Source organism: Procambarus clarkii, chromosome 8 (assembly GCF_040958095.1).
Source record: "Procambarus clarkii isolate CNS0578487 chromosome 8, FALCON_Pclarkii_2.0, whole genome shotgun sequence".
NCBI lineage: Eukaryota > Metazoa > Arthropoda > Malacostraca > Decapoda > Cambaridae > Procambarus > Procambarus clarkii.
The window spans coordinates 50415577-50441692 of NC_091157.1; the positions used below are offsets into that span (position 1 = coordinate 50415577).

The window sequence follows — 26116 nt, forward strand, 5'->3', positions numbered from 1 at the left end:
TTTATTTAGTTCAGTCTTTACTGTAACATTCAGAGCAAGAGGGTCAGGACTGGAGAAATTGAAGGTTGTGTCAGCAGCAAATAAAATAGGTTTGAGGTGTTGGGAGGCATTTGGAAGGTCATTAATGTAGATGAGAAAGAGGAGAGGGCCAAGTATGCTCCCCTGAGGAACACCAGTGTTGAAGGGTAGGGTGGGAGATTTATGATTGGAGAGTGTGATGGGGGGAGGGGGATCACGGTCGACCCCCATGACCCGCCTTAAATAGGATTCGCTCCTATTGTGACAACCAATGACTCCAATGAGGACTGAAATTAGGAATTTGGATTCCATAGAGTTTTTAACATATTCAACTGCTCATCACAACGTTATATCAAAATAACTATAATAAAAATGATGTTGTGGTTACATTTGGTGGACGCTTAATTATATTGCATCTTCTGAGAGAGTGTGGAAAGGAGGGAGGCAAAGAGAATGAGATGGAGAGAGACCAGAAGAGAGAGAGGGAGAATGAAAGGGAGAGAGATTGGTAGGGGAGGCAGAGAGATAATTGGAGGAATACAGAGAATAAGGAGAGAAAATGGGAAAGAGGGAGGAAGGGATAGAGAGAGATAGACAGATAACCCATAGACCGGTTTCTATTTGGGTCATCCAATGTCAGCAGACTTTTATACGTTACTACTGCCAGACTTAAACTAGGCTACAATTAGTAGCTCTGAGAGTTTACTCTGCTGCAGTTGATCTGACCAAGTGTAAACTCTCTCAGCAGAACTATTCACATTCCTGACGTCACTATGTGCTGTGCACATAATGCCACAATGTGCTGTGCAAAACCGAAGACTTTAGATTGTAATTTTCTTACAAATTTTCAAGAAATGTTTATTTCACTCAAAATGATATATTGTCAGAATTTTTGGCCAAGTACTAATAATAATAATTAATAATTCATTTTGTCGGGGACAGGCAGCCTATGTTCATATATATGGTATATCTTGAGGTTATCTTGAGATGATTTCGGGGCTTTAGTGTCCCCGCGGCCCGGTCCTCGACCAGGCCTCCACCCCCAGGAAGCAGCCCGTGACAGCTGACTAACACCCAGGTACCTATTTTACTGCTAGGTAACAGGGCATAGGGTGAAAGAAACTATGCCCATTGTTTCTCGCCGGCGCCTGGGATCGAACCCAGGCCCACAGGATCACAAGTCCAGCGTGCTGTCCGGCCGGTCGACCGGCTCCTGGTAGGTTTATATCGAGGTACTCCCAAGGTCAAACTACTGACCTTGATCAGGTTGCGGCTCTACGACTCTTGCCTCACCAGATGGCACCGCTCCTTGTGCCGGGTAAGTCCACTACGGGCTGGCTCACCATAGCCCGCGCTACTCCTTCTTTTTGTTACACACCCCCAGGAGCTGTCTAACTCACAGGTACCTATTTACTGCTAGGTGAACAGGGGCATTAGGGTGAAAGAAACATTTTGCCCATTTGTCTCCGCCTACACCGGGGATAGAACCCGGAACCTCAGGACTACGAATCCGAAGCGCTGTCCAACCAGCTGTGAGGCGCCTTCTGGGAGGGGGGGGGGGGCTGCAAGAGAAGTAACCAAAATGATGTGTAACTATCAGCTTATCAAGACTAATTCGATAAACTGAATTAATAATGGCGTTTTGTTATACATCCCATAAACCAGGGTAAACTCCCTGGTTTATGGCTTTACCCCTGACTTTACTTCCAGAGCCAGGGGTAAACCGCTGCGACTCACAAGGTGGGTATAGGGGGCATAATAAGTGAAGTAAATAATAAGATAACTAATTCAAATAAATACTGAAATTACCTCGCTTCTGTAACTTTTCCAGCAGCGATAATAAAACAGATCCTGCATGATGCATGATAAACAACAGTAACCCCACTACTGCCGCACCCATGGGGCCTCCAGGTCGCCGACACTACCGTTAGGGGGCCCCACACCACCGTCAGGGGCCCCACACCACCGTCAGGGCCCCCACACCACCGTCAGGGGCCCCACACCACCGTCAGGGGCCCCACACCACCGTCAGGGGCCCCACACCACCGCCAGGGGCCCCACACCACCGTCAGGGGCCCCACACCACCGTCAGGAGCCCCACATCACCGTCAGGGGCCCCACACCACCGTCAGGGGCCCCACACCACTGTCAGGGCCCCCCACACCACCGTCAGGGCCCCCACACCACCGTCAGGGGCCCCCACACCACCGTCAGGGGCCCCCACACCGCCGTCAGGGGCCCCACACCACCGTTAGGGCCCCCACACCACCGTCAGGGGCCCCCACACCACCGTCAGGGGCCCCCACACCACCGTCAGGGCCCCCACACCACCGTCAGGGGCCCAACACCACCGTCAGGGGCCCCCACACCACCGTCAGGGGCCCCACACCACCGTTAGGGCCCCCCACACCACCGTCAGGGGCCCCCACACCACCGTCAGGGGCCCCCACACCACCGGCAGGGCACCCACACCACCGTCAGGGCCCCCACACCACCGTCAGGGGCCCAACACCACCGTCAGGGGCCCAACACCACCGTCAGGGGCCCCCACACCGCCGTCAGGGGCCCCACACCACCGTCAGGGGCCCCCACACCACCGTCAGGGGCCCCCACACCACCGTCAGGGGCCCCCACACCACCGTCAGGGGCCCCCACACCACCGGCAGGGCCCCCACACCACCGTCAGGGCCCCCACACCACCGTCAGGGGCCCAACACCACCGTCAGGGGCCTAACACCACCGTCAGGGGCCCCCACACCGCCGTCAGGGGCCCCACACCACCGTCAGGGGCCCCACACCACCGTTAGGGCCCCCACACCACCGTCAGGGGCCCCCACACCACCGTCAGGGGCCCCCACACCACCGTCAGGGCCCCCACATCACCGTCAGGGCCCCCACATCACCGTCAGGGGCCCCACACCACCGTCAGGGGCCCCCACACCACCGGCAGGGCCCCCACACCACCGTCAGGGCCCCCACACCACCGTCAGGGGCCCAACACCACCGTCAGGGGCCCAACACCACCGTCAGGGGCCCCCACACCACCGTCAGGGGCCCCCACACCACCGTCAGGGGCCCCACACCACCGTCAGGGGCCCCACACCACCGTCAGGGGCCTAACACCACCGTCAGGGGCCCCACACCGCCGTCAGGGGCCCCACACACATCACCGGCCACATATGTGGATCCGGTGAAAGTAGGAAAGACTTGTCCACGGATGGGGCCAGAGTGCCGGAGGAGAGGTGAAAACTCTGGAATACCAAGAGGTAATACAAAGAGATGAATATAGATGAATTGGGAAAACCGCGGGAAATAGTCCAGAGAAAACACCTAAGCTAGTAATGATGGAGTATTCAATGCTTTCCCCCACAGCAATATTATAGTCATGATCACCTCTACCCACAGCAACACTGCAGTCATCACCACCTCTACCCACGGCTACATTACAGCCGTGACTACTACCACCAGAGCCCATCCTCAGAGCAAATCCATGAGCTCCCCTTCCCACTATCACCCCACCCCTCAAACTAGCTGGATAGTTATCTAGTTATTTGTTATGATCTGAAAGCATATTGTGGTTCCAGTAATAGTCTACATGTAAACTTGCAAGTGAACCTTTGTCCTGAACAGATGTTATTATCAAGTTATAGCTTTATTGTATTATAAATCATTTGTTTAACGTATAACAAGTTCATGCTGAAAACATTTTCTTTAAAAAGTTTGTAAACTAAATTCTCTGGTACATTGAAATAGGTTTGGAATTCTATATTTTACATTATCGTTAATAATACACCATATTAATATATCCAGTCATAGTGAAACTAACCTAACTTAACCATACCTTAACCATGGATAGAGAGCAGATAATAACACTAATGGTGTAGGCGTTCTCAATCCATTCCCGTGAATGAATTTCCTTAGAACAGGTTGCATAAAACACAAAAGTAAAATAATACAATAACATTTAATAACCAACATTTAAATAAAATAAATTGTGGATTCTGTGCAGGCGATGAGTCACAATAACGTGGCTAAAGTATGTTGACCAGACCACACACTAGATGGTGAAGGGACGACGACGTTTCGGTCCGTCCTGGACCATTCTCAAGTCGATTGTCTCAAGTGGATTCTGGCAACACTCGGGACTGTATCAAGCCGTGTGGGAACTCTGCCGGATACACTGGCTCCTGTTGCAACCCGTTCTCGCACTTTGTTAAAGTCAATATTGACTTATTAAATAAGTGCATATGTGACATACTAATTTATTGTGAATATTTTAGTTTACCTTGAAAAGCTTCATAGAAAACACCGACCTTACCTAACCTTCTTAGTATCTTAATTAAGATAAGCATCTTATTGCTTCGTAATTACAGTCATTACTTAACCTATACCTATAATAGGTTAAGTAATAATTGTAATTACGAAGCAATAAGATGCTTATCCTAACATACTAAGAAGGTTAGGTAAGGTCGGTGTTTACTATGACTCTTTTCAAGGTAAACTTATTTCGTATTCCAAACATTGTTTAGCTAGACGTACCGTCCACTCTAGCTTTTGGTGGAAATTCAATTGGCATATTGTAGGGAACAACAGCCTCTTCCTTCTATTAAATTGCTTGTCTTGAGTCTTGCTGAGTAGGGTCTCATTCTTTGGTCTCTTTGTAATTTCATCGTCACTCTCACTGTCTGTTATTATTTCTCCGTTTCTTTCTGTTAGCATTCCCTACAATAGCCAATCACTAGGAAGGTATTTGCTAAAAGCCCCGCCTCCTTCTTGACGTCATCAGGAGCATTCAGTACACCGATCTAGCTTATGGCTTTCTGTTTCATCTCTTGTACAGTATATCCAAAATATGTATTTTTCGATTACTATGATAATTAAAAAGAGCTCATAGTGGATTTGTAATAGTTTTATGGCAAGGGTGTTATACCATTTTTCTAAATATCTTTTGATATGGGTGTTGACCTCTCCATTCATGTACCTGTTTATTAATACTTGAAGATTTCTCTCCAGTTTCGTGTGGATTTTATACCAGTCAGAACAATGAGTGAGTGTTCTGCGTATAAATGCGTTTATTACACAGGTCTTATATCTGTCCGGGCATTCGGATTCACAATTCATACACATTCCAATGTTGGTGGGTTTAGTATAAACTTCTGCGGGCGAAGGTGTTGTCTATGGTTCTCACGCAGATATCGAGAAAAGGGAGTACACAATCGATGCTTAGTTCATGGGTTTAGTTAAGCACTGAGTTTCGGATAAGTAGATCCTTTAATCGCGACAGTTCCTGGAGGTCTTTCACATACTAATATATCATCGATGTATCTTTAACAGATGCGAGGTTTCCCTGTGATTTTGAAGATGGTATCTTCTTGTGTTCTCATATAGAAGTTAGCCAGAAGGACTCCTAGTGGGGACTCCATGACTACTCCGTCAATCTGCGTATACATGTCTTCCCAAGGAATGACTACAAGAGTAACATTCCTAGATAATAAACATAAGAAAGCAGCCTAGCAACTTAAGTTCATGGAGAATATCACAATCCGGAGAGCCGATGAAACCACAGCCTTCGTCCTCATCCCGACTGATGAATATGTCACAGAACTAAAATAAATCCTCCAAGATGAAACCAAATTCAAGAGGATTATTAGAAACCCGAGTGAGGACTTCAAGAAAATCAAGCCAACCGTATAACTGATGCACTTAATGCTAAAAAAAGGCAACACTATCTGCAAAAGGTCCTGTAGACGGAGTAGTCATGGGGTTTATATTTTTAATACAACCAAAACGAATTATTATATATGTTTCGAATGTTTCTGAGGCCCATTATTTCCCCGTGGGCCCAGAAATGTATTTCCCTAAATAAATAAACATTATTATCATTATGATTGACTAAATTTAGTTCTTGAAGGCGAGATCAGGAGAGAACATGAAATGTAAGACTGATTTATTAGCCTCCACTAGTAAGATCTGGGTGCAGCACAAAAATATCTTCCAATATTCCTGAGTGGATGAAGCACTTACAGAGTATCCAATAGAGGAGCATACATCAGCTTCCCAGGAAGTATGGGACAAAACTTTAAATTCGAAATCCGCCAACAAAAAACTAACAGCATTACCTTGCAGCAGATTGATGGAGTAAATTAGGACCTTGGAGTCAGAAACCATCATTCACTGAAAGTTGTACAAGTGAAAGCAGTGAAGAAAGCTAACCAAAATCTAGGAATAATCAAGCGTACTTTTGACATAGAGGAAAAGAAAGTAGAGTTATTCAACTGTAAAATCGAAAGACATAGCTTCATTGGAGAAAGTTCAACACCGGCCGGGCAACAAAAATAATTCCAAAACTAATTCAATTCTCATGTTAGGAAAGATTGAGGGCCACAGGACTAATGACAGTGCAAACGAGACATGATATAAATGTTATACAGCTTGCAATAATGTAAAAATACCAATTTTATGTAATCTCACAAACTCACTGTAAAGATGCTATTTTCCCCCACAGGTTTATTAACCCATGGAGCCGCCTACCCGCCAAAGACGCAACTGCCACAACTGTGCTGAGTTTCAAGATATACATTTAAACGGTAAATTCAGGTAAAAGATCATTAAGGCAAATGGGAGGACCTTTTTGCGGAACCTTAGGACTACGAATCCCGAGCACTGTCCACTCAGTTGTCAGGGCCCCTTGACAACCCGCCGGCTTCCTGTCCTCGTCGAAGCAACTAGAGTTAGTGGCCCCTCAGGTAAATCAAATAATTTAGGTTTGTTAATACATTGCTATGTATACCTAAGTTTGTTAATACGAAAAGTTTGCAAATAAAAACAAACATTGTTTAGAATCGATAACTAAACCTATAATTGAACTCAAAATGTATTAGATTTATCATTTATGCCATTAGACAACAATGACACTTTCTTGCACCGTGGGGGATTAACCCCTTTCACATTTTAATCTCTCCCTTTCCACCCAAAAAACAAATTTAAAGATCAGCCCAAGTTTTGTCTTAAATCAAAGCTCGACTAGTTAAGCCATACCGATACTGTCCACAGAACAGTCTCTCTCTCTCTTATATTCCTGTGAGATGGGAATATTAGATAAATTATTAGATTTTTTCAATTTTGCTAGAAATTACCTACTTAAAATTATCTATTAGATTAAGGACCTGCCCGAAACACTATGTGTACTAGTGGTTTCACAAGAATGTAAAAACATTAATGCTTTATACTTTCATAAACCCAATGTACCTTCTTGTATCTATAAATAAATAAATAAATAAATAAACTTGCAGCTAGTCTTTGATCTACACTGTGTAATCTTTCATATAGGGTAGCAGCACATTGCTGTGAATACCTAAGCTTGTTAATAAACAAAAAACTCTCGTGTCTCAAGCCATGTACTCCGATGGCAATAACCAAAATGTGCCTGACAAGACATAATTGTACTTGTCTAAATATACTGTAAATATGTTCATACATATACTGTATAAACAATTTACGGTATATTTATATACCGTAAATAGTTCACCGTCGATGCAAATAATCAAATAGCTTAAGTTAGGTTCAAGGAGATATTTGATTCTTTCTCTCAGCATCAAGACGTAGCATTACCAAGGTCAACACTCATCTCGAACACGAGCATACAGTAGAAATTCCTAAGAATCTGTGTAAGAAAATAAGCTTAAAATAATATATTTTTACACTATGACCTGGTAGCGTATAGTATGGAGGAGGATAAGAGGAGAAAAGTGGAGTAAAGTGGTGAAGAAGGCGTGATGGTGACCTTGGCGGCGCTGGGAGCTGCGGGTCATGGCATCTATACTCTCAGCATTTCACCTTCCATAGTCAACAACAAAGTGAGCGTGACAAAATAAAAAAGTTAAAAAAAAGTCAAAACAGCATCTCTGACCATTATACAACAATATAACCAGGATGGAGGTAGACGAAGACCTCGAGGCGGGTCTTCTCCGGCAGTTTAACTGCATGTTAACTACTGACAAGGAAGTCCTGGTGAAGGAATTACAGACCCTAGTTGGTGCGCATCTTAATGAACATTCTGCTCGTTTTTATCTGGAAATGACCGATTGGTGAGTGTACGGCTAATTGTGTACTTTTGTTATCATTTGTAGATTGTCTAAAGGTTACTGAACCAGTTGGTTAAGTAGTTTGTCTAATTAGGCATTGACTCCTGAGGTCTTTCATATGGGGTGTCATCTTATTATTCGTCAGCTCTTTAGCTTAATTACTACATATGTTGACTAAAGTGTGAGAGGGGTTGACAAGTTGCCATGAGGCTCTGGTTTAGGTTTATTATACTGCTACCAAGGCAGTGATTGTAGAACTAAAAACCTGCAATCGCTGTTTGTAATTTTTTTGGATGCAGATAATTTATTTTCTGTTAGGATAGATAGATAGTTTCTTTTCTGTTATTTTCTGGCGCCTGACAGCTGGGTGGACAGCGCTTCGGATTCGTAGTCCTGAGGTTCCGGGTTCAATCCCCGGTGAAGGCGGAAACAAATGGGCAAAATGTTTCTTTCACCCTGATGCCCCTGTTACCTAGCAGTAAATAGGTACCTGGGAGTTAGACAGCTGCTACGGGCTGCTTCCTGGGATGTATAACAAAAAGGAGGCCTGGTCGAGGACTGGGCCACGGGGACGCTAAGCCTCGAAATCATCTCGAGATAACCTCAAGATATAGGGAAAGAAAAATGACAGTAGTTAGTCAGCTGTGCTCCGCCAAACAGTACTTAGCAGAATATAATCTTAAAGAGTGGATGAGCTACGACACATACAACAAATAGATGTTAGGTAACGAGATAAGAGACCTGTTGAGTTTTTAATACTATACCATTGCCATGGTATTTTACCTATACCTGACAAAAAGCTATGTTGATCCTAAGGAAAAGTTTTGTTTGTACAGTATAGTGGTTACCAGGGAGGAAGCTATTAAATAAATCAAGAAATTAAAGCCCAACAAGTTCCTATGGCATTTTAAATTATCAGAATTCTTAAAGATTGTGTAACAAAAATGATATGATTTTGGGTGACAACATTCAATGAGTATGGTAGTTTTTGTTGTTTAATATAATTTAGTTACAGCAGTTGGCTTGTTATTGGTAATGGTGTTGTGATAGGTTGACATGAGGATGGTTGTTACATGCTGCTGGTGGAGTCATGGGTGGATGTGGTGCTGAAGGTGGCTGCTTGGAAGCAGAGAGCTTGTGCGAGACCCGGAAACGAGAGTAGACAGCTTGAGTAGGGCTGAAAGTGGAGAGCTCAAAGGAGGGTGAGAGCTGGGAGCTCTGAGGAGGGTGGGAGTTTAGAGCTCACATAAGGGTGAGAACAGAGCTCAAATGAGGCCAGGATTGGCTGTGCTTTATAATGAGGCTTGTAGCATCTGGGGTGATTTGGAACTTTGACTGACAATGCTGTTTTTTTGACCTTGTTATATCTGCAGTCACCTGACTGTGTGGTGGTTTCCCCCCAATTGAAACTGTATTTCCAGTGTATAGTGGGCCAATTCTTCACTGTGAGTGGCATTGCATACTGTAAAGTGGTGTTGTGATAGGTTCTTCACAATCTATCACAGAACTTTGTTGTTTTAGGTTGTGTGTGTATGTTCCCTGGAATCTGTTACCATCATATTTTCTCGGTTCAGACTTGGTAATTGGACAGCAGTGGTATGGTCCCTTGACTTTATAAAGATTCATTTAGCTGAATTTACCTGAATTTTTAGGTTTTTGAAACTGAACTCCATGACAAGCTTTTGTGGCTGTGTACAGGGTATATTCAGTTGCTACTTCACTATGTGTATGGGCATAATCTGATCTATTACCTTCCAGGTCATACCATGGCAGTTTTATTGACTGTAACTTTTTTTCTCTCCTCAGGTCACTGGGATCTCTCGCTTTTTGTTGTCTGCTATTAGATTGAGTTAAATTTGAGAATGCTGATAACTTGTCTTGGCACCCTGGCTGCTGTCTTGTATAGTGGTCATGGGTAGAGAATCTGGTGACCTGTCATTATTAGCTGCAATTGTTTTACTCCTAAGTATTAGGCTACAAGGTGCAGCATTATGGAGAGTGATAAAATGTTGCTTGATGCTTCAATGAGGATTCCTGTATGAAGTATTCTGCACCGTATTTTGAACCCAATAGCCAGCTTTTGTCCTTCCTATATTCATTGCTGGATTCAGGGTCATTACTAATCTTGGAATCTGCTTTTGGGTTCTTCAGTTAGGTCTCAAATGATGTTTTAAGTGCTCAGCTTTCAATCCCTTCCCCCCATACTGGCAATAGTGACTCTGAAGGCTGGAAGTTCTGTTAATTCATTGTCCTGGGGTATGCCTTGGAAGTATGAACATCAGCTAGGGCTTCTGATTCCCCATCCTTGTGGTTTGGGCCAGCTTGGTGCCTTCTTTTGATAATTACCTACTTTGTAGGGGGGGTAAACAAGTGAGCTTTTCTTTGCCTGTGAATCAATACATCCCTTCAAACAGTCTATCTTCTAGTACTGGCTTGTGGTTGAATTCTACCCCTTAGCTTGGCTCAATGACAGGCTGTTCCTCTTTCTGGTTGGGGAGATGGACCTGCATTGCATTGAGGATTAGGCTTGGCTGTCCTTTGACCCTACCTGTGATAAGGTTCATAAGTCTAATATCATCTACTTATAAAGTGAAGGAAGGGGAATTTTGTACCCACATTTCAGTGTGAGTAGGTTGTCTCCTTTAGCCTCAAGTTTGATTTATTTTTCCTACTAATTGGGAGGAAGCACTAACTCTCCTAAGGTTTCAGCAGTCGAACCTCCCAGCTGTTCAGGCAAGGTGGGACTTGAAACAGTTTTGTCTGTGGAATGGGGATCATGCCTCAGAACTGAATACAGCTCTTTTGGAGATTGGTCCTATGTCAGCCTCCTGACTGTACCAGGTTACTACTTCAGAACTGGTTGACAAGTAATGCTTTATTTTCTTTTGAGAAATGGCAGCTGTACTGTCAGTCCAAGGCTCTTGGAGTGGAAATAAGTTTCACCCATTTTTACTTGGTAATTATCAGTGAACACTTAAAAGACTTCCTTAATAAGGTCTTCTGTGCCTTTATGCATCCTCAAAATGTGGCCTGGCAGTGGCCTCTCCAGGTTTTCCTTTTTTGCCTTAGTATGTCATTGTAGTAGATCTGAGGGCACATTCTTGCCCTGCAGATGTGAAGCTCTTCTGTCCAGAGATTTTTTCCTCCCTCCCAGCTTAAAGTGTAGTTGGCTAGGCTGCCAGGCATTGTGTGTTCTGGCCCTCTCTTTAGTGTCCAGCAGCTGAAGCTTTGCCTATGATGTTTGCTCTGGTCCCATGTTACTCATTTGCTGACTTCTTTGTTACACATCTTATAGGTGCTTGGTTTTGAGCCAGTTCTAGAAGTCCACCTCAATGATCTCCCTGTTGTCCTAAAAAAGTTTGTTCACTTGATTATTCCGTGATGAAGTAAAGATGTTGTTGCTAGATTATAGATTGTTACTCAGCTTTTGAATCAGGGTTCGGCACCTGCTTCCTTTCAAAATAGAGGTGCTTGGAGTTTTATCTCTTAGACTCCTGCTTGGGGTGGGAGCCTAGGTTTGTAGATTCTCTAGATGAGTGCTGTGGTGTCTCCTGCTGCCCCTTTGCTTCCCTCATGCTTGCAACATTCCATATAACAACCTGGCTTGGGCTTTACGTTGGTGACATATCTTACTACTTTTACTTGCACCTTTTCGTGTTGAAATCGGGTCATTGTTTATCAGATTCACTAGGTTGATTCTTTAAGTAATTCAGTTGTCGGGGATCAAGGTCTTGGCCTACCCCAACATTTGGCTCATCTGAGCCCCAGTGTTCAGCAGTGTCTGCTTGCCAGGGATTGTATGTGTGTGATGCTGGACAGATTTTACTTTCTAGTTAACAGCTTGAAGTCCCACCTCCAGCCTTCTCAGATGTCCATGTTCTTTTCTGATGGGGTTTCTTATTTATGTATAGTTTTTAAGCAGCTCTGCCACATGTGTCAGGAGTTTAAGAAGGATATGTGTAGTTCATATTTGCCTGCGTGTTGCATTTAGGAGTTGCATCTGCATGTTGCATCTACAAATGCAGAACAGGAGACAGCAGTCCCTGAGATATAATGGTAAAACACTCGCTCAGCACTTCGCAAGCGCTTTAGCCTGGGTTCGTATCCTGGCCAGGGACGATTTACTTGGTGCCAATCTTTAACTGTAGCCTCTGTTCACCCAGCAGTGAATAGGTACCTGGTTGTTAAATGATTTGGTGTGTCGTATTCTGGGGAAAATTAGGATTAAGGACTTGACAGAAATTCTATGCATGCTAGTGGCTTTACAAGAATGTAAGAACTCTTGAATATACTAGTACTGTATATATATAAAAAAAATATATATATAATCTCCTGTGCTAGGTCTGGCTTAAGGAATTTAAAATATTCCTCAGCTTTTAAATTAAGGTCTATTCCGACTCGTGGATTACTTCATATTGTTTTCGTCGACAATGCTCGTCTTCAGGCTTAACAGTTTCTTCTGGCAGCTTTTTGGAGTTGAGTGTCCTGGAGGCCTCCACATCTATCCCTTGAGCTCTTCGCTGATACTTTTAGTGTGGGCTTGGGCTTCGTCTCTAACCTTGAAAATGTACGTCAAATGCATCGGTCTCTTGGATTGGTGAGAGCTCATATCAGTGTGCAGAAAATGGTAGTTGTTTAATAGCTCTGAAGCTTATAGCTCTTTCAAGAGGCTTGGTTGTTCGGAGAAGGGCATGATAATCATCTAGGTTTCCTATCTTCCCTAGTACCTTAGCATCATCAGCAAACATGTTCATATAATTTTGTATTCCTTCTGGTAGATAATTTATATAGACAATGAACATAGCTGGTGCAAGAACTGAACCCGGTGGTATTCTGCTAGTAACTCCTCCAGTTACATCCAGTCAGATACATTGCCTATAATTACCACCCCTCATCTTTTTGTCATTTAGAAAACTTTTCATCAATGTCAGAAGTCTCCCTGTCAATCCTCCAGCATGTTCTAGTTTCCAGAACAACCTCTTATATGTGACTCTGCCAAAAGCCTTTATTAGGTCCAGATAAATGCGGATAACCCAATCATCTCTTTCCTGTAAAATCTCTGTGGTTTTATCATAGAAACTAAGTAAATTTGTTACACAGGATCTTCCAGATCAAAAACCATACTGTAATTATATAATTTTTCTCCAGGGGTTCTATCCATTTGGTTTTAATTATTTTTTCGGTATTTTCACTACTACATTTGTTAATGATACAGGTCTATAATTAAGGAAGTCTTCCCTGGTGCAACTTTTGTAAATCGGAACTATGTTAGCCATTTTCCATATATCTGCCAGGACTCCTGTGCAAACCAACTGAAGCAGGAAAATGTATGAACGATAAGAGGGAATGCACTAACAAAGATAAGAGACGCGTCATCAATGCATATGTTAGTCGTGCAATAGGTATATGCTCTTCTTGGCAGCTCTTGCACCACGAACATAAACAAACCTGCCAAATTGTTGTGAACAACGATTACAGCAGTACAGAATTCGACGAAATTATAAGTAAGAAACTAGGCCGCCATCTGACTGAGGATAATCAGGCCCCAGGGGTGGAAAATTGGCCCCCGATAGAAGACATTGTAATGTATTATAAAAATACATTCACTCAGGCATACAAGATGGATGAGAAGGTGATACGAGACATTATTTACAGGAATTGCAAACCTTGCAGTGAAAACGCAAGGATTCGTCCTGTCATTTATTATAACAACCCTCGTACATCTTCCCTTATTATGAGAAATACCATCTCTGAAAAACTGAGGTGTACTAATGTAGTGTATCAATACAAATGCAGCTCAGAAGACTGTGCGCTCCAAAAAATATTCTACATTGGACATATCACGAATACATTTAGTAGACGTCTTACACGTCATTTGCAAGACAGAGGTATTAGGCAACATCATTCTCAATACGTACTACAACACCATCCTGAATTGCCAAGACATATTGAAAAATACGACATTAATCACACTAATACACGACATTAATATATGGTGTATTCACCTAGTTGTATTCACCTAGCTGTGTTTTGCAGGGGTTGAGCTTTGCTCTTTCGGCCCACCTCTCAACTGTCAATCAACTATTTACTAACTACTTTTTTTTTTCCTCCACACCACACACACGCAAACACCCCAGGAAGCAGCCCGTGACAGCTGACTAACTCCAAGGTACCTATTTACTGCTAGGTAACAGGGGCATTCATGGTGAAAGAAACTTTGCTCATTTATTTCTGCCTGGTGCGGGAATCGAACCCGCGCCACAGAATTACGAGTCCTGCGCGCTATCCACCAGGCTACCATGCCCCTGTGTGTGTGCATGCATATATATATATACTGTGTGTGTATATATATATATATATATATATATATATATATATATATATAACTGAAAACTCACACCCCAGAAGTGACTCGAACCCATACTCCCAGAAGCAACGCAACTGGTATGTACAAGACGCCTTAATCCACTTGACCATCACGACCAGATAATGAGGTGATAGCCGAGGCTATTTGAACCACCCCACCGCCGGCACTCGGATAGTAATCTTGGGCATAGCATTTTACCAAATCACCTCATTCTTTGGGGCACACGTGAGGAACACAAATGCGAACAAGCCTGAATGGTCCCCAGGACAATATGCAACTGAAAACTCACACCCCAGAAGTGACTCGAACCCATACTCCCAGAAGCAACGCAACTGGTATGTACAAGACGCCTTAATCCACTTGACCATCACGACCGGACAATGAGGTGATAGCCGAGGCTATTTGAACCACCCCACCGCCGGCACTCGGATAGTAATCTTGGGCATAGCATTTTACCAAATCACCTCATTCTTTGGGGCACACGTGAGGAACACAAATGCGAACAAGCCTGAATGGTCCCCAGGACAATATGCAACTGAAAACTCACACCCCAGAAGTGACTCGAACCCATACTCCCAGAAGCAACGCAACTGGTATGTACAAGACGCCTTAATCCACTTGACCATCACGACCGGACAATGAGGTGATAGCCGAGGCTATTTGAACCACCCCACCGCCGGCACTCGGATAGTAATCTTGGGCATAGCATTTTACCAAATCACCTCATTCTTTGGGGCACACGTGAGGAACACAAATGCGAACAATAATCGCATTTTAGCAACTGAGTTTTCAGTTGCATATTGTCCTGGGGACCATTCAGGCTTGTTCGCATATATATATATATATATATATATATATATATATATATATATATATATATATATATATATATATATATATATATATATATATCTATCTCACACCTAGTAGCCAGAATACACTTCTCGGCTTACTATGCAAGGCCCGATTTGCCTAATAGGCCGAGTTTTTTCTATATTTTCAATAAATAGTTTGCTATTGGTTTATTTTAAATATTATTATTATATTATATTAAGAACATAAATTATTGATTTGGTTATACTGTATTAGTTTAAGTAAGGTTAAGATAGGTTAGGTTAGGTTAGGTAGGATTGGTTAGGTTCAGTCATATATATATACATTATTTTTAACTAAAATTTAAAAAAAATTAGCTCATACATAATAAAAGGAATAGCTTTATCACTTCATAAGAAAGAAATGAGAAAAATATTGAAATTCTGGAAAACTTGGCTTATTATGCAAATCTGGCCATGCATAGTATGCCAAGAACAGCATTTTAGCTACTAGGTACAACATATATTTATTTATTTATTTATTTAGTTATATACAAGAAGGTACATTGGGTTTGTGAGAATACATAGCATAGTATTTACAATCTTGTAAAGCCACTAGTACGCGCAGCGTTTCGGGCAGGTCCTTAATCTAACAGATAATTTTAAGTAGGTAAATTCTAGCAGAATTAATAAAATGATAACAGATACATTGCAAGAAAAAAATGAGATGAGAGAGATTAGTAAGTATATTAAAGCACATTGGTATATTAAAGCTCTGATTGATTACATTGACAGCTTGATTGGTAATTTAAACAAGATTAATCGACACCATACAGGAGATTGATAGCACATATAAGAAGACAGCAATGATCACAATGGTAAAGATGTTCGGATTGGGTACATAAAGATTGGGAGATTGGGTAGCAATAGATACAGTGCAATTTAAAAGCAAAAGGTAAAAAACTATGAAGATGAAATTAGGTACTTTTTAGTTTTGTTTTTGAATGACGCAAAAGTTGGACAGCTTTTCAATTCATTAGGGAGTGAGTTCCGTAGACTGGGTCCCTTTATTTGCATAGTGTTTACACAGATTAAGTTTGACTCTGGGGATATCAAAGAGATATTTATTTCTGGTGTGGTGATAATGGGTCCTATTACATCTGTCCAGGGAGAGTTTCAGAGCAGGATTTGCATTTAAGAACAGGGTTTTGTAAATGTAGTTGACACAAGAGAATTTGTGGAGTGAGATTATGTTTAGCATGTTTAGGGAGTTAAACAAGGGGGCTAAGTGTTGTCTGGAAGCAGAATTTGTTATTAATCTGATGCCAGATTTTTGCTGGGTGATGATGAACTTGAGATGGTTTGCAGTGGTTGAACCCCATGCACAGATACCATAATTAAGATGGGGATAGATTAGTGCATAATATAGAGATATGAGAGCAGAGTTAGGTACATAATATCTGATTTTGGAGAATATACCAACTGTTTTAGAGACTTTCTTAGTTATGTGTTGTATGTGGGTGCTGAAGTTGAGTCTCTTGTCTAGGAATAGGCCAAGAAACTTATCATCATTTTTATTGCTAATGTTTACATTGTCTATCTGAAGCTGAATTGCATTTGTAGATTTGCTTCCAAATAAGATGTAGTAGGTTTTTTCTATGTTAAGTGTTAGTTTGTTCGTTGACATCCATAAGTGGACATTTTTTTTAGTTCATTATTAACAACATCATTTAGTGTATGTGGGCTTAGGTTAGAGTAGATGAGGGTAGTATCATCAGCAAACAAAATAGGTTTCAGAATGTTAGAGACATTAGGCAGATCATTGATGTATATAAGAAATAGGAGAGGTCCCAAGATGCTGCCCTGTGGCACTCCAACAGTTATTGGTTGAGTGGGAGAGGTTATATTATTGATGGCTACACATTGGTGTCTATCACTAAGATATTATTGGATATAGTCCAGTGCATGGCCTCGGATTCCATATTGATGGAGTTTACGTAAGAGGTAATTGTGATTAAGAGAATCAAAGGCCTTTCTCAGGTCAATGAAGAGTCCAATCGGAAACTCATTTTTGTCAAGGGCTGAGTAAATTATATCAAGGAGACTAATAATTGCATCGTTGGTAATCTTTTGGGAGCGGAAGCCAAACTGACAGGGGCTAAGAATGTCAAATTTTACGAGATAGGAGTAGAGCTGTTTGTAGATAATTTTTTCAAATATTTTTGATAGTATAGGTAGGTTTAATATTGGTCTATAATTGTTTATGTCTGCTGGATTACCTCCTTTATGAACTGGCATTAGTCTTGCTTTTTTTAAGGATATCAGGGAGGGTATGACACTCAAGGAATTTGTTGAACAGCAGAGCTATAGGTGGCGCAAGGGCATGGGAGGCACTCTTGTATACAATGGATGGGATTTCACTGATGTTCCCAGCTTTGGTTTTTAGTGAGTGTATGATGGACACAACATCTGTCGGGCTGACTGGTGAAAAGAGAAGATTGTTTGGATAGCTGCCTGAGAGATATGTGTTGATATGTGTCTGAGTCTGCGGGATTTTACTGGCAAGGTTAGCACCAACCGATTAAAAGAAGCTATTAAATTTATTTGCCATTTCTAAATCAGTTGACTGTGTAAAGCCATCATTAGAGAGAGTTATCTGGTTGTGGGAGTGTTGTTTAGTTCCTAGGATATTAGAGATGGTATTCCATGTGCTTTTCATGTTGCCTTTTGCTTCTTTGACTCTAGTCTCATAATATGAAAGTTTAGCTTTTCTTATGATACTGGTAAGCACTGATGAGTACCTTTTAACTACTTCCTTTGTAACTAGGCCAATCCTAAATTTCTTTTCATATTCATGTTTTTTGTTGATTGATTTGATTATGCCACTTGTGAGCCACGGATTGTTTTTTCTTTTGTCAGTTACTTGTTTGGTAAGGAGGGGACAGTGAGTGTTGTAGAGGCTTAGGGTTTTAGAGAGAAACCCTAAGCCTCTACAACAGGTTAGTTAATGAATTTAGGTTAGTTAATGAGTTTATATCCTGTGTATTATTGAATTCAGATTCCCAGTTAATATTGTGAAGTGCATTAGAGAGATTGCCTAAAGCTGATTCACTGTGTAGCCTGAATGAGAGTTTCTTGCTTTCTGGTGGTGTTGTGTCCATGTTTGCTATGAGGAAGGTAGGGTAGTGCTCAGTTGTTCTGTCATAGATTACCCCAGATGTAAGGGGAGCTGTTATATTAGTCCATAAGTGATCCAAGGTAGTGGCAGATGTTTGAGTGACTCGGGTAGGCTTTGTGATTGTGGGGATTAGCATACAGGAGTGCATGTTGTTACAGAAATAGTCAACTTGAGGGTTATTTTGAAGACCCAGGTCAATATTGAAATCACCTCCTAAAATTATGTGATTTTTGTTGAGATTGTTATTTATGATAAGATTCCTTACATTGTCTGAGAATGAAGCTATGTTGGTATTAGGAAATCTATAGATGGCACCGATAGTCAGGGAAGATTTAAGGGATTTACTGGAGAACTTGGCAAAGGTATATTCACAATAGTCATCTCTATCACTAATGACACTATTGCAGATGAAGGTATCTTTGTAATATATTGCTGTGCCACCTCCTTTTTTATTAGGCCTGCATTTATGAATGGCTTTATAACCAGCTAAGTTGTAGAGTTGGGTATAGTCTTTACTTAGCCAAGTTTTTGTTAAAATGATGAATGATAATTTAGTACCTAGTGCTGTGAGTAGTGCATTTATATCATCAAAATGTTTACCAAGTGACGTAACATTTTGGTTGTAAACTGATAAGCAGGTGCTATTTAGGAGTTTATTTTTTTGCAAGATTTGCTGTGTAATACCTGCAATAATGATGATCAATGTGCTGATTTGTGTTAATATGAGACAGAATATTTCGATCAGGATCAATATCAGTAAGCATATAGATGCAATAATGTCACGATACAATATGATAAGCAATTACAGGAACAGTTAAATACTAAATCTGCTGTAAATAGAAAGTAATTATAGCAAAACACAACAATAAATGTAAATACACAAATAATAGAAGAAATTTGAAGTAGAGTAACGATCACCGTAGAGAGCAAGGAAGGATACAGAAGTTAGGTTAAGAGAGAAGAAAAATCAGTAGACTGACAAGAATAATATATAGCAAAAAATAATGAGACAATTAATAATCGTAAAGTAAAAATAATCTTACAGGTATATATATATATATGTCGTACGTAGTAGCCAGAATGCACTTCTCGACCTAGTATGCAAGGCCCGATATGCCTAATAGGCTGAGTGATTTTCTTTATTTTCAATAAATTGTTTCTAATTAGTTTATTTGAATCATTAATATTATATTAGTAACAAATTATTAAGTTATGTTAGTTTAGGTTAGGTTAAGATAGGTTAGGTTAAGTCATATATCTATGTTAGTTTTAACTCAAATAAAAAACAATTTACTCATACATAGTGAAATGAATAGCTTTATCATTTCATAGGGAAAAATTAGAAAAATATATAAATTCATGAAACTTAGCTTATTAGGCAAATCATGCCTTGCATAGTAGGCCTAGTACTGTATTCTGGCTACTAGGTACGACATATATATATATATATATATATATATATATATATATATATATATATATATATATATATATATATATATATATATATATATATATATATATGTCGTACCTAGTAGCCAGAACGCACTTCTCAGCCTACTATGCAAGGCCCAATTTGCCTAATAAGCCAAGTTTTCATGATTTAATGTTTTTTCGACTACCTAACCTACCTAACCTAACCTAACCTAACTTTTTCTGCTACCTAACCTAACCTAACCTATAAAGATAGGTTAGGTTAGGTTAGGTAGGGTTGGTTAGGTTCGGTCATATATCTACGTTAATTTTAACTCCAATAAAAAAAAATTGACCTCATACATATTGAAATGGGTAGCTTTATCATTGCATAAGAAAAAAATTAGAGAAAATATATTAATTCAGGAAAACTTGGCTTATTAGGCAAATCGGGCCTTGCATAGTAGGCTGAGAAGTGCATTCTGGCTACTAGGTACGACATATATATATATATATATATATACAATTTTATATATATATATATATATATATATATATATATATATATATATATATATATATACATATATATATATATATATATATATATATATATATATATATATATATATATATATATATATATATATATATATGTCGTACCTAGTAGCCAGAACGCACTTCTATGCCTACTATGCAAGGCCCAATTTGCCTAATAAGCCAAGTTTTCATGAATTAATTGTTTTTCGACTACCTAACCTACCTAACCTAACCTAACCTAACTTAACTGTTTCGGCTACCTAACCTAACCTAACCTATAAAGATAGGTTAGATTAGGTTAGGTAGGGTTGGTTAGGTTCGGTCATATATCTACGTTAATTTTAACTCCAATAAAAATAAATTGACCTCATACGTAATGAAATGGGTAGCTTTATCATTTCATAAGAAAAAAATTAGAGAAAAAACTATGCAAGGCCAGATTTGCCTAATAAGCCAAGTTTTCATGAATTAATTTTTTTTCGACTACCTAACCTAACTTTTTCGGCTACCTAACCTAACCTATAAAGATAGGTTAGGTTAGGTTAGGTAGGGTTGGTTAGGTTCGGTCTTATATCTACGTTAATTTTAACTCCAATAAAAAAAAATTGACCTCATGCATAATGAAATGGGTAGCTTTATCATTTCATAAGAAAAAAATTAGAGAAAATATATTAATTCAGGAAAACTTGGCTTATTTGGCAAATCAGGCTTTGCATAGTAGGCTGAGAAGTGCGTTCTGGCTACTAGGTACGACATTATATATATATATATATATATATATATATATATATATATATATATATATATATATATATATATATATATATATATATATATATATATATGTATATATATATATGTATATATATATATATATATGTATATATATATATGTATATATATATATGTATATATATATGTATATATATATGTATATATATATATGTACAGTATATATATATATATATATATATATATATATATATATATATATATATATATATATATATATATATATATATATATATATATATATATATATATATATATAATATTAATTTTGTAATTTCAGGAACTTGCAAGCTGCTGTTTGTGCATATTTTGACCTGCAGTCGTTCAACAAGCTTCCACAGATGACTTTTGTTAAAGATATTACTATTGGGGAAGGAGAGAGTGTTCCACCTAGTACAAGGTAAATATCATATGTTTTTCTCCATGATGGATGTTTAGCATTTAAGTACTGTATTCTGTTGTTTATTTGTTGAGTGTATAGGTACTCAAGGATGCTGTATAAAGTTCTGATCCTGTCAGAAATGTTTTGGTAAGAACAGAGAAACTTGACAGGGTTTAGACAGTATGGTCCTGAGACTGTTTATAAAATCAGACATGTTTGTCATAATCCTGTGAGCATTAGCTTTTAAACTGTTGAAATGTTTTCTAAGAGATGAGACGCTTTCCTTCTGCCTGACCTACCTACTCGTCTATTGACAGTCCTGATTCACATGTTTGTGTAGGCTGTTATGATTGTGTTATCCACCTCTGTTGTTTTTTGTGTTCTAGGGTGCCAGTTACCTCTCTTAATATCTGTTATTTTGCCTGTTAGCTGAGCTGCTCCACTTTAGTAAAATACAGTGGCACCTCGATGAACGAGTGGCTCTATTTACGAGCATTTCCAGTAACGAGCAAGCTACTCGCAGCAAATTTGTCTCTATTGATGAGCTTCACCTCTATTACCGAGCAAAACCACATGGTGCTTCTTAGCGTCTCGTGGGTTCTCGCAAATTCTCGGACGCCTCCGACGCCAGTGTTATTGTATCGTGCACGACAAGCATCCCTCTGCATTTATTTGTGCTTTTCTTTGTTTTTTTGTGGTTTTGTGACTACAATTTGTAACGCACGATGTCACCAAAGAAGCTGCTTGCTAAAGATAGTGTTGTCAAGATGAAGAAAGACACAATTACTGTGGATTTGAAGAAGGAAATTATAGCAAAGCATGAGCGTGGTGTCTGTGTGACTGATCTCACAAGGGAGTATGGCAGGGCCTCATCAACAGTTTGCACCATTAGTAAGGGGATGAGGAGGTAAGGGAGGATGCTGCCTCTTCCAGTGAGATCAGGGAAGTGTTGGGAATGTTTGAAAAGGTGAACGCATTCTTGGAAAAACTGCCCTGATAAAGCAGTAACAACCTGGTGTGTGAACATGTTTAATGACAATTTGCTGTCTTGTTTTAGGAACATCCTAAAACAAAGACAAAAGCAATTGTCAATAGATACATTCTTTGCAAAAGTAGAGAAAAGAAGAGCCAGTGATAGTGAACCACAACTCGGTCCTAGTGGGGTGAAATTCCCAAGAAGAGAAAGCCTGCCTGACTCAGAGGTGGATTCTCCTTCCAAACCATAACCCCTCTCCTCTTTCCCACCTCCACATCGTCTCCCTCAAGCCAGCAACGACTCTTCATAAGGTAAAGTAAACATGAAAACAGTACAACAAAACATTTATAATTACATGTGCAGTATTATATATACATAAAAAAATGTCATACAAGTATGGATGTTTTTGGGAGTGGAACGGATTAAATTTGTTTCCTTTATTTTAAATGGGGAAATTTGTTTCTTAAGATGAGTTTTCCACATAACGAGCTCGGTGCCAGAACAGATTAAACTCGTTAATAGAGGTGCCACTGTACTAAGTGTAACAAATACTAAGAATAAACAAAGATGGCAGGCAAATCATAAATAGGGTGACTGGCAGTTCTATCCACTACACGGACAAACTAACAAACTGGAGATTTATGGCATATGTTTTAAAACGCACTTCAGAAATATTATAGGTACATGTATCTGTAATAAAAGATTCCAGTTGAGTTGTAATTACCAAAGTGTTGCCTAAGTGTAGTTACAGTATGAAAGCTTCATTCGTGGTGTCCCATCTTCCCTGTACTCTTTGTCATATGACACTTTGAAACTACAGACTGTTTTGGCATCCACCACCTTCTCACTGAATTTCTTCCAACTTTCTACCATTCTCTCTGCAAAAGTAAACTTTCTAATGTCTTTACTGCAACTTTGTTTCCTTAGCTTAAAACTATGACCTCTTGTTCTTGAAATTACAGATTTCAAGAATTCTTCTTTATAAATGTTGTCAATTCCAGTTACTGTTTTGTATGTAGTGATCATATTGCCTCTTTTTCTTCTATCTTTTAGCTTTGTCATATTTAACACCTCTAACCTTCCCTCATAGCTTTTGTCTTATAGTCCTGGAAGCTATTTTGTTGCATGGCTTTGCACCTTTTCAAAGATAAATTTTCACGCAATTTGTAAGTTGTGTGTGGCCTATTTTCTCCTATTCCACATTCCATAACGTGGCAGTTATTCACTTTAAATTCTGTCTGCCAAGTGTTACTCCATACACTTATTTTGTCCAAGTCATCTTGAAGGTCATGACAATCACCAAAGTTTCTTATCTTCCCTTGTAGCTTAGCATCATCAGCAAATTTACATATATTTCTGTATTCCTTCTGGTATATCCTTTATATAGACGATGAACGTCACTGGTGCAAGAGCTGTACCCTGTGGTACTATACTCCACTAGTAACATTTTTCGAATCTGATATAATGCCTCTGATTACCACCCCTCGTTGCTATATCCGTTAGAAATTGTTTAATTCAGGTGAGAAGTCTTCCTGTCACTCCCTCCAGTGTGTTCCAGTTTCCATAACAACCTCTTATGAGGGGACTCTGTATAAAGGCTTGTGTAGGTCCAGATAAATGCAGTCAACCCAACCATCTCTTTCCTGTAAAATCTTTCTGGCTTACATAGAAACTATGTAGATTTGTTACACCTAGTCTTCCTGTTTGAAAATCATACTGTCTGTTATTATATCATTTCTCTCTAGGTGTTCTACTCATTTAATTTTAATTATTTTTTATAGTGTTTTGACTATGCTAATCAGTGATTCAAGTCTATAATTTTGAGGGTTGCTCTGTTACCATTTTTGTAGATTGGAAATATGTTTGCCTTTTTCATATATCTGCTAAGATTCCTGTTCATAAAGGTGCTATTCATAATGTCATCAGTTCAGCTGTTCCGGCTCGTGGTACCTGGTAGGCCTAGAACTCCATTAACACTGACTGATGCCAAAGTCTAATGATATACATATCAGCCTGGATAGCTCCGGGAGAGCCTCCGGGTCTCACCCAGAAAATGCCGTTTCATTACATTCAACGCTGGTTTTTTTTTGCAGATTCATAAAAACGTGGCGTATCCAGAATCCTGGGGAAGATGGTTGGCCTGGTGGGTGTAGCTTAATATTTACTGGTGGAGAACAGCTAGGCGCTCCATCACACGTTAATGTATCGTCTCTTGGAGCTGGAGAAGTTGCTGATATATCAGTAGAGATGACGTCACCTTCACAAACGGGCTTATATTCTTCTAAATGGCGGATGACTACTGCTCAAGGAAATTTTTTTGGAGGTAAATATAAAAATCTTTAGTTTTCTTAATAAAAATATTGTTATTTTTGGTAATTCCAGTAGGAGGGAAATACCTTGTTAGTTTAATCAAGTTATTTTATTTTATTTATTTACAGCATGAATTTCCAACTTTGTTAGGCCTAGTTTTACCTAAATTAAGCAGAATTGAGAAATAATCAGCATATTAAGGTTTTTATACAAAATCTCTTATCATTTACATTATACAGTAACACTTTCGCGCTCTCCGCAAAGGTCACTCAGCCAACCGAATGTGCGCGCTGCGTTTTTATCGCTTAAGCGTAAAAACAAAAATGTGTATACTCTTTTTACTCTTCTGACCTTAGTTCTCATGCTACGTATTTCATTTTGGTACCAACGTGTTCGCAATAAAATTCTCTAGAAGAACATTAGTAAAATAAGTCACGAAACATATAGGGATACCAGCACCAAATAAATAACTACGTAGATGACTCGCCGTGAGCGCCCATCAGCAACAAAATGTTTTTACTCTTGGGATTGTAATCACCTCCACACTTGTTCTACAGCGTTAATTTTGGTATCAATGGACTCGCAATGAAATTCCCAACACGGTGATATGAATATAAGCGTAGAATAATGATGCAGCCCGCCCGCAAGAGTGTGGGAAGTGGTGAAATTGTTACCCGGTATCGGTGACGGGACGACGCACGGCGCTTTGAAAGTTTATACTTATTTCACTCTCATGACATTAATTTTCTATGTACGTCATTAATTTTTATGTCAATGTGTTCGCAATAGAATGTTCTATGTGCCCATAGGTAAAAAATATCAACAAAGCGTAAGTTAAAATAGCGACAAATATAAAACAACGCTGGAACATATCAGTGAGCGTCAAACACACACGAAATATTTTTACTTTTGTTATGTTTGTCAAGATTATACTTGTTGCACACAGTTATTTTTGGTTGTATATTGATCGGAATAAAATTCCCTAAACAGACATATGCATATAATACATGATATGGGGGAAGAATTACCAGTACTGTATAAACGGCTAAAGTCACCCACCTGCAACCCGTTTGGGACAAAATACCATTTGATCGAAGTTATCCACACCTTTCATGAACTTATTGTACCATGCAGCCTAGTGGTGAGAAAGAGAGCCTCATAGCGCGCAGTTTGAAACAAACCCAAAGTAAATCGGATAAAAATTGAATTTTATACAAATATTTTAAAAGTAGACATAACTTTAT

The 26116-nt window shown here is 39.8% G+C and overlaps 2 protein-coding genes across 3 annotated transcripts in view; both read left to right on the plus strand.

Moving 5' to 3' along the window:
- The first annotated feature begins 1700 nt into the window (after nt 1–1700).
- Nucleotides 1701–3138, plus strand: LOC123759832 (nascent polypeptide-associated complex subunit alpha, muscle-specific form-like). The gene is made up of 2 exons (XM_069320743.1): nt 1701–1758; nt 1895–3138. Exons 1-2 carry the CDS (start codon nt 1701–1703, stop codon nt 3136–3138), a joined length of 1302 nt encoding a protein of 433 aa, XP_069176844.1.
- Nucleotides 3139–7832: 4694 nt separating this feature from the next.
- Nucleotides 7833–26116, plus strand: part of LOC123759690 (protein ILRUN) — a 29646-nt gene continuing 11362 nt past the window's right edge. Inside the window, exons 1-3 of one of the 2 annotated variants that reach the window (XM_045744913.2) lie at nt 7833–8105; nt 21485–21604; nt 24656–24885. In XM_045744913.2, the coding sequence (XP_045600869.1) occupies nt 7951–8105; nt 21485–21604; nt 24656–24885 (505 nt within the window). In that variant the 5' untranslated portion in view covers nt 7833–7950. Of the gene's footprint in view, nt 8106–12465; nt 12700–21484; nt 21605–24655; nt 24886–26116 lie in introns of those variants that run through there. The other variant, XM_045744912.2, reaches the window with a different exon arrangement.

Bases quoted from the DNA above. Each gene is read 5' to 3' on its own strand.
- LOC123759832 (XM_069320743.1), top strand. From the start codon at position 1,701: ATGGCTTTACCCCTGACTTTACTTCCAGAGCCAGGGGTAAACCGCTGC. The intron at 1,759-1,894 runs GTGGGTATAGGG...GATAAACAACAG, and splicing joins AAACCGCTGCGACTCACAAG to TAACCCCACTACTGCCGCAC.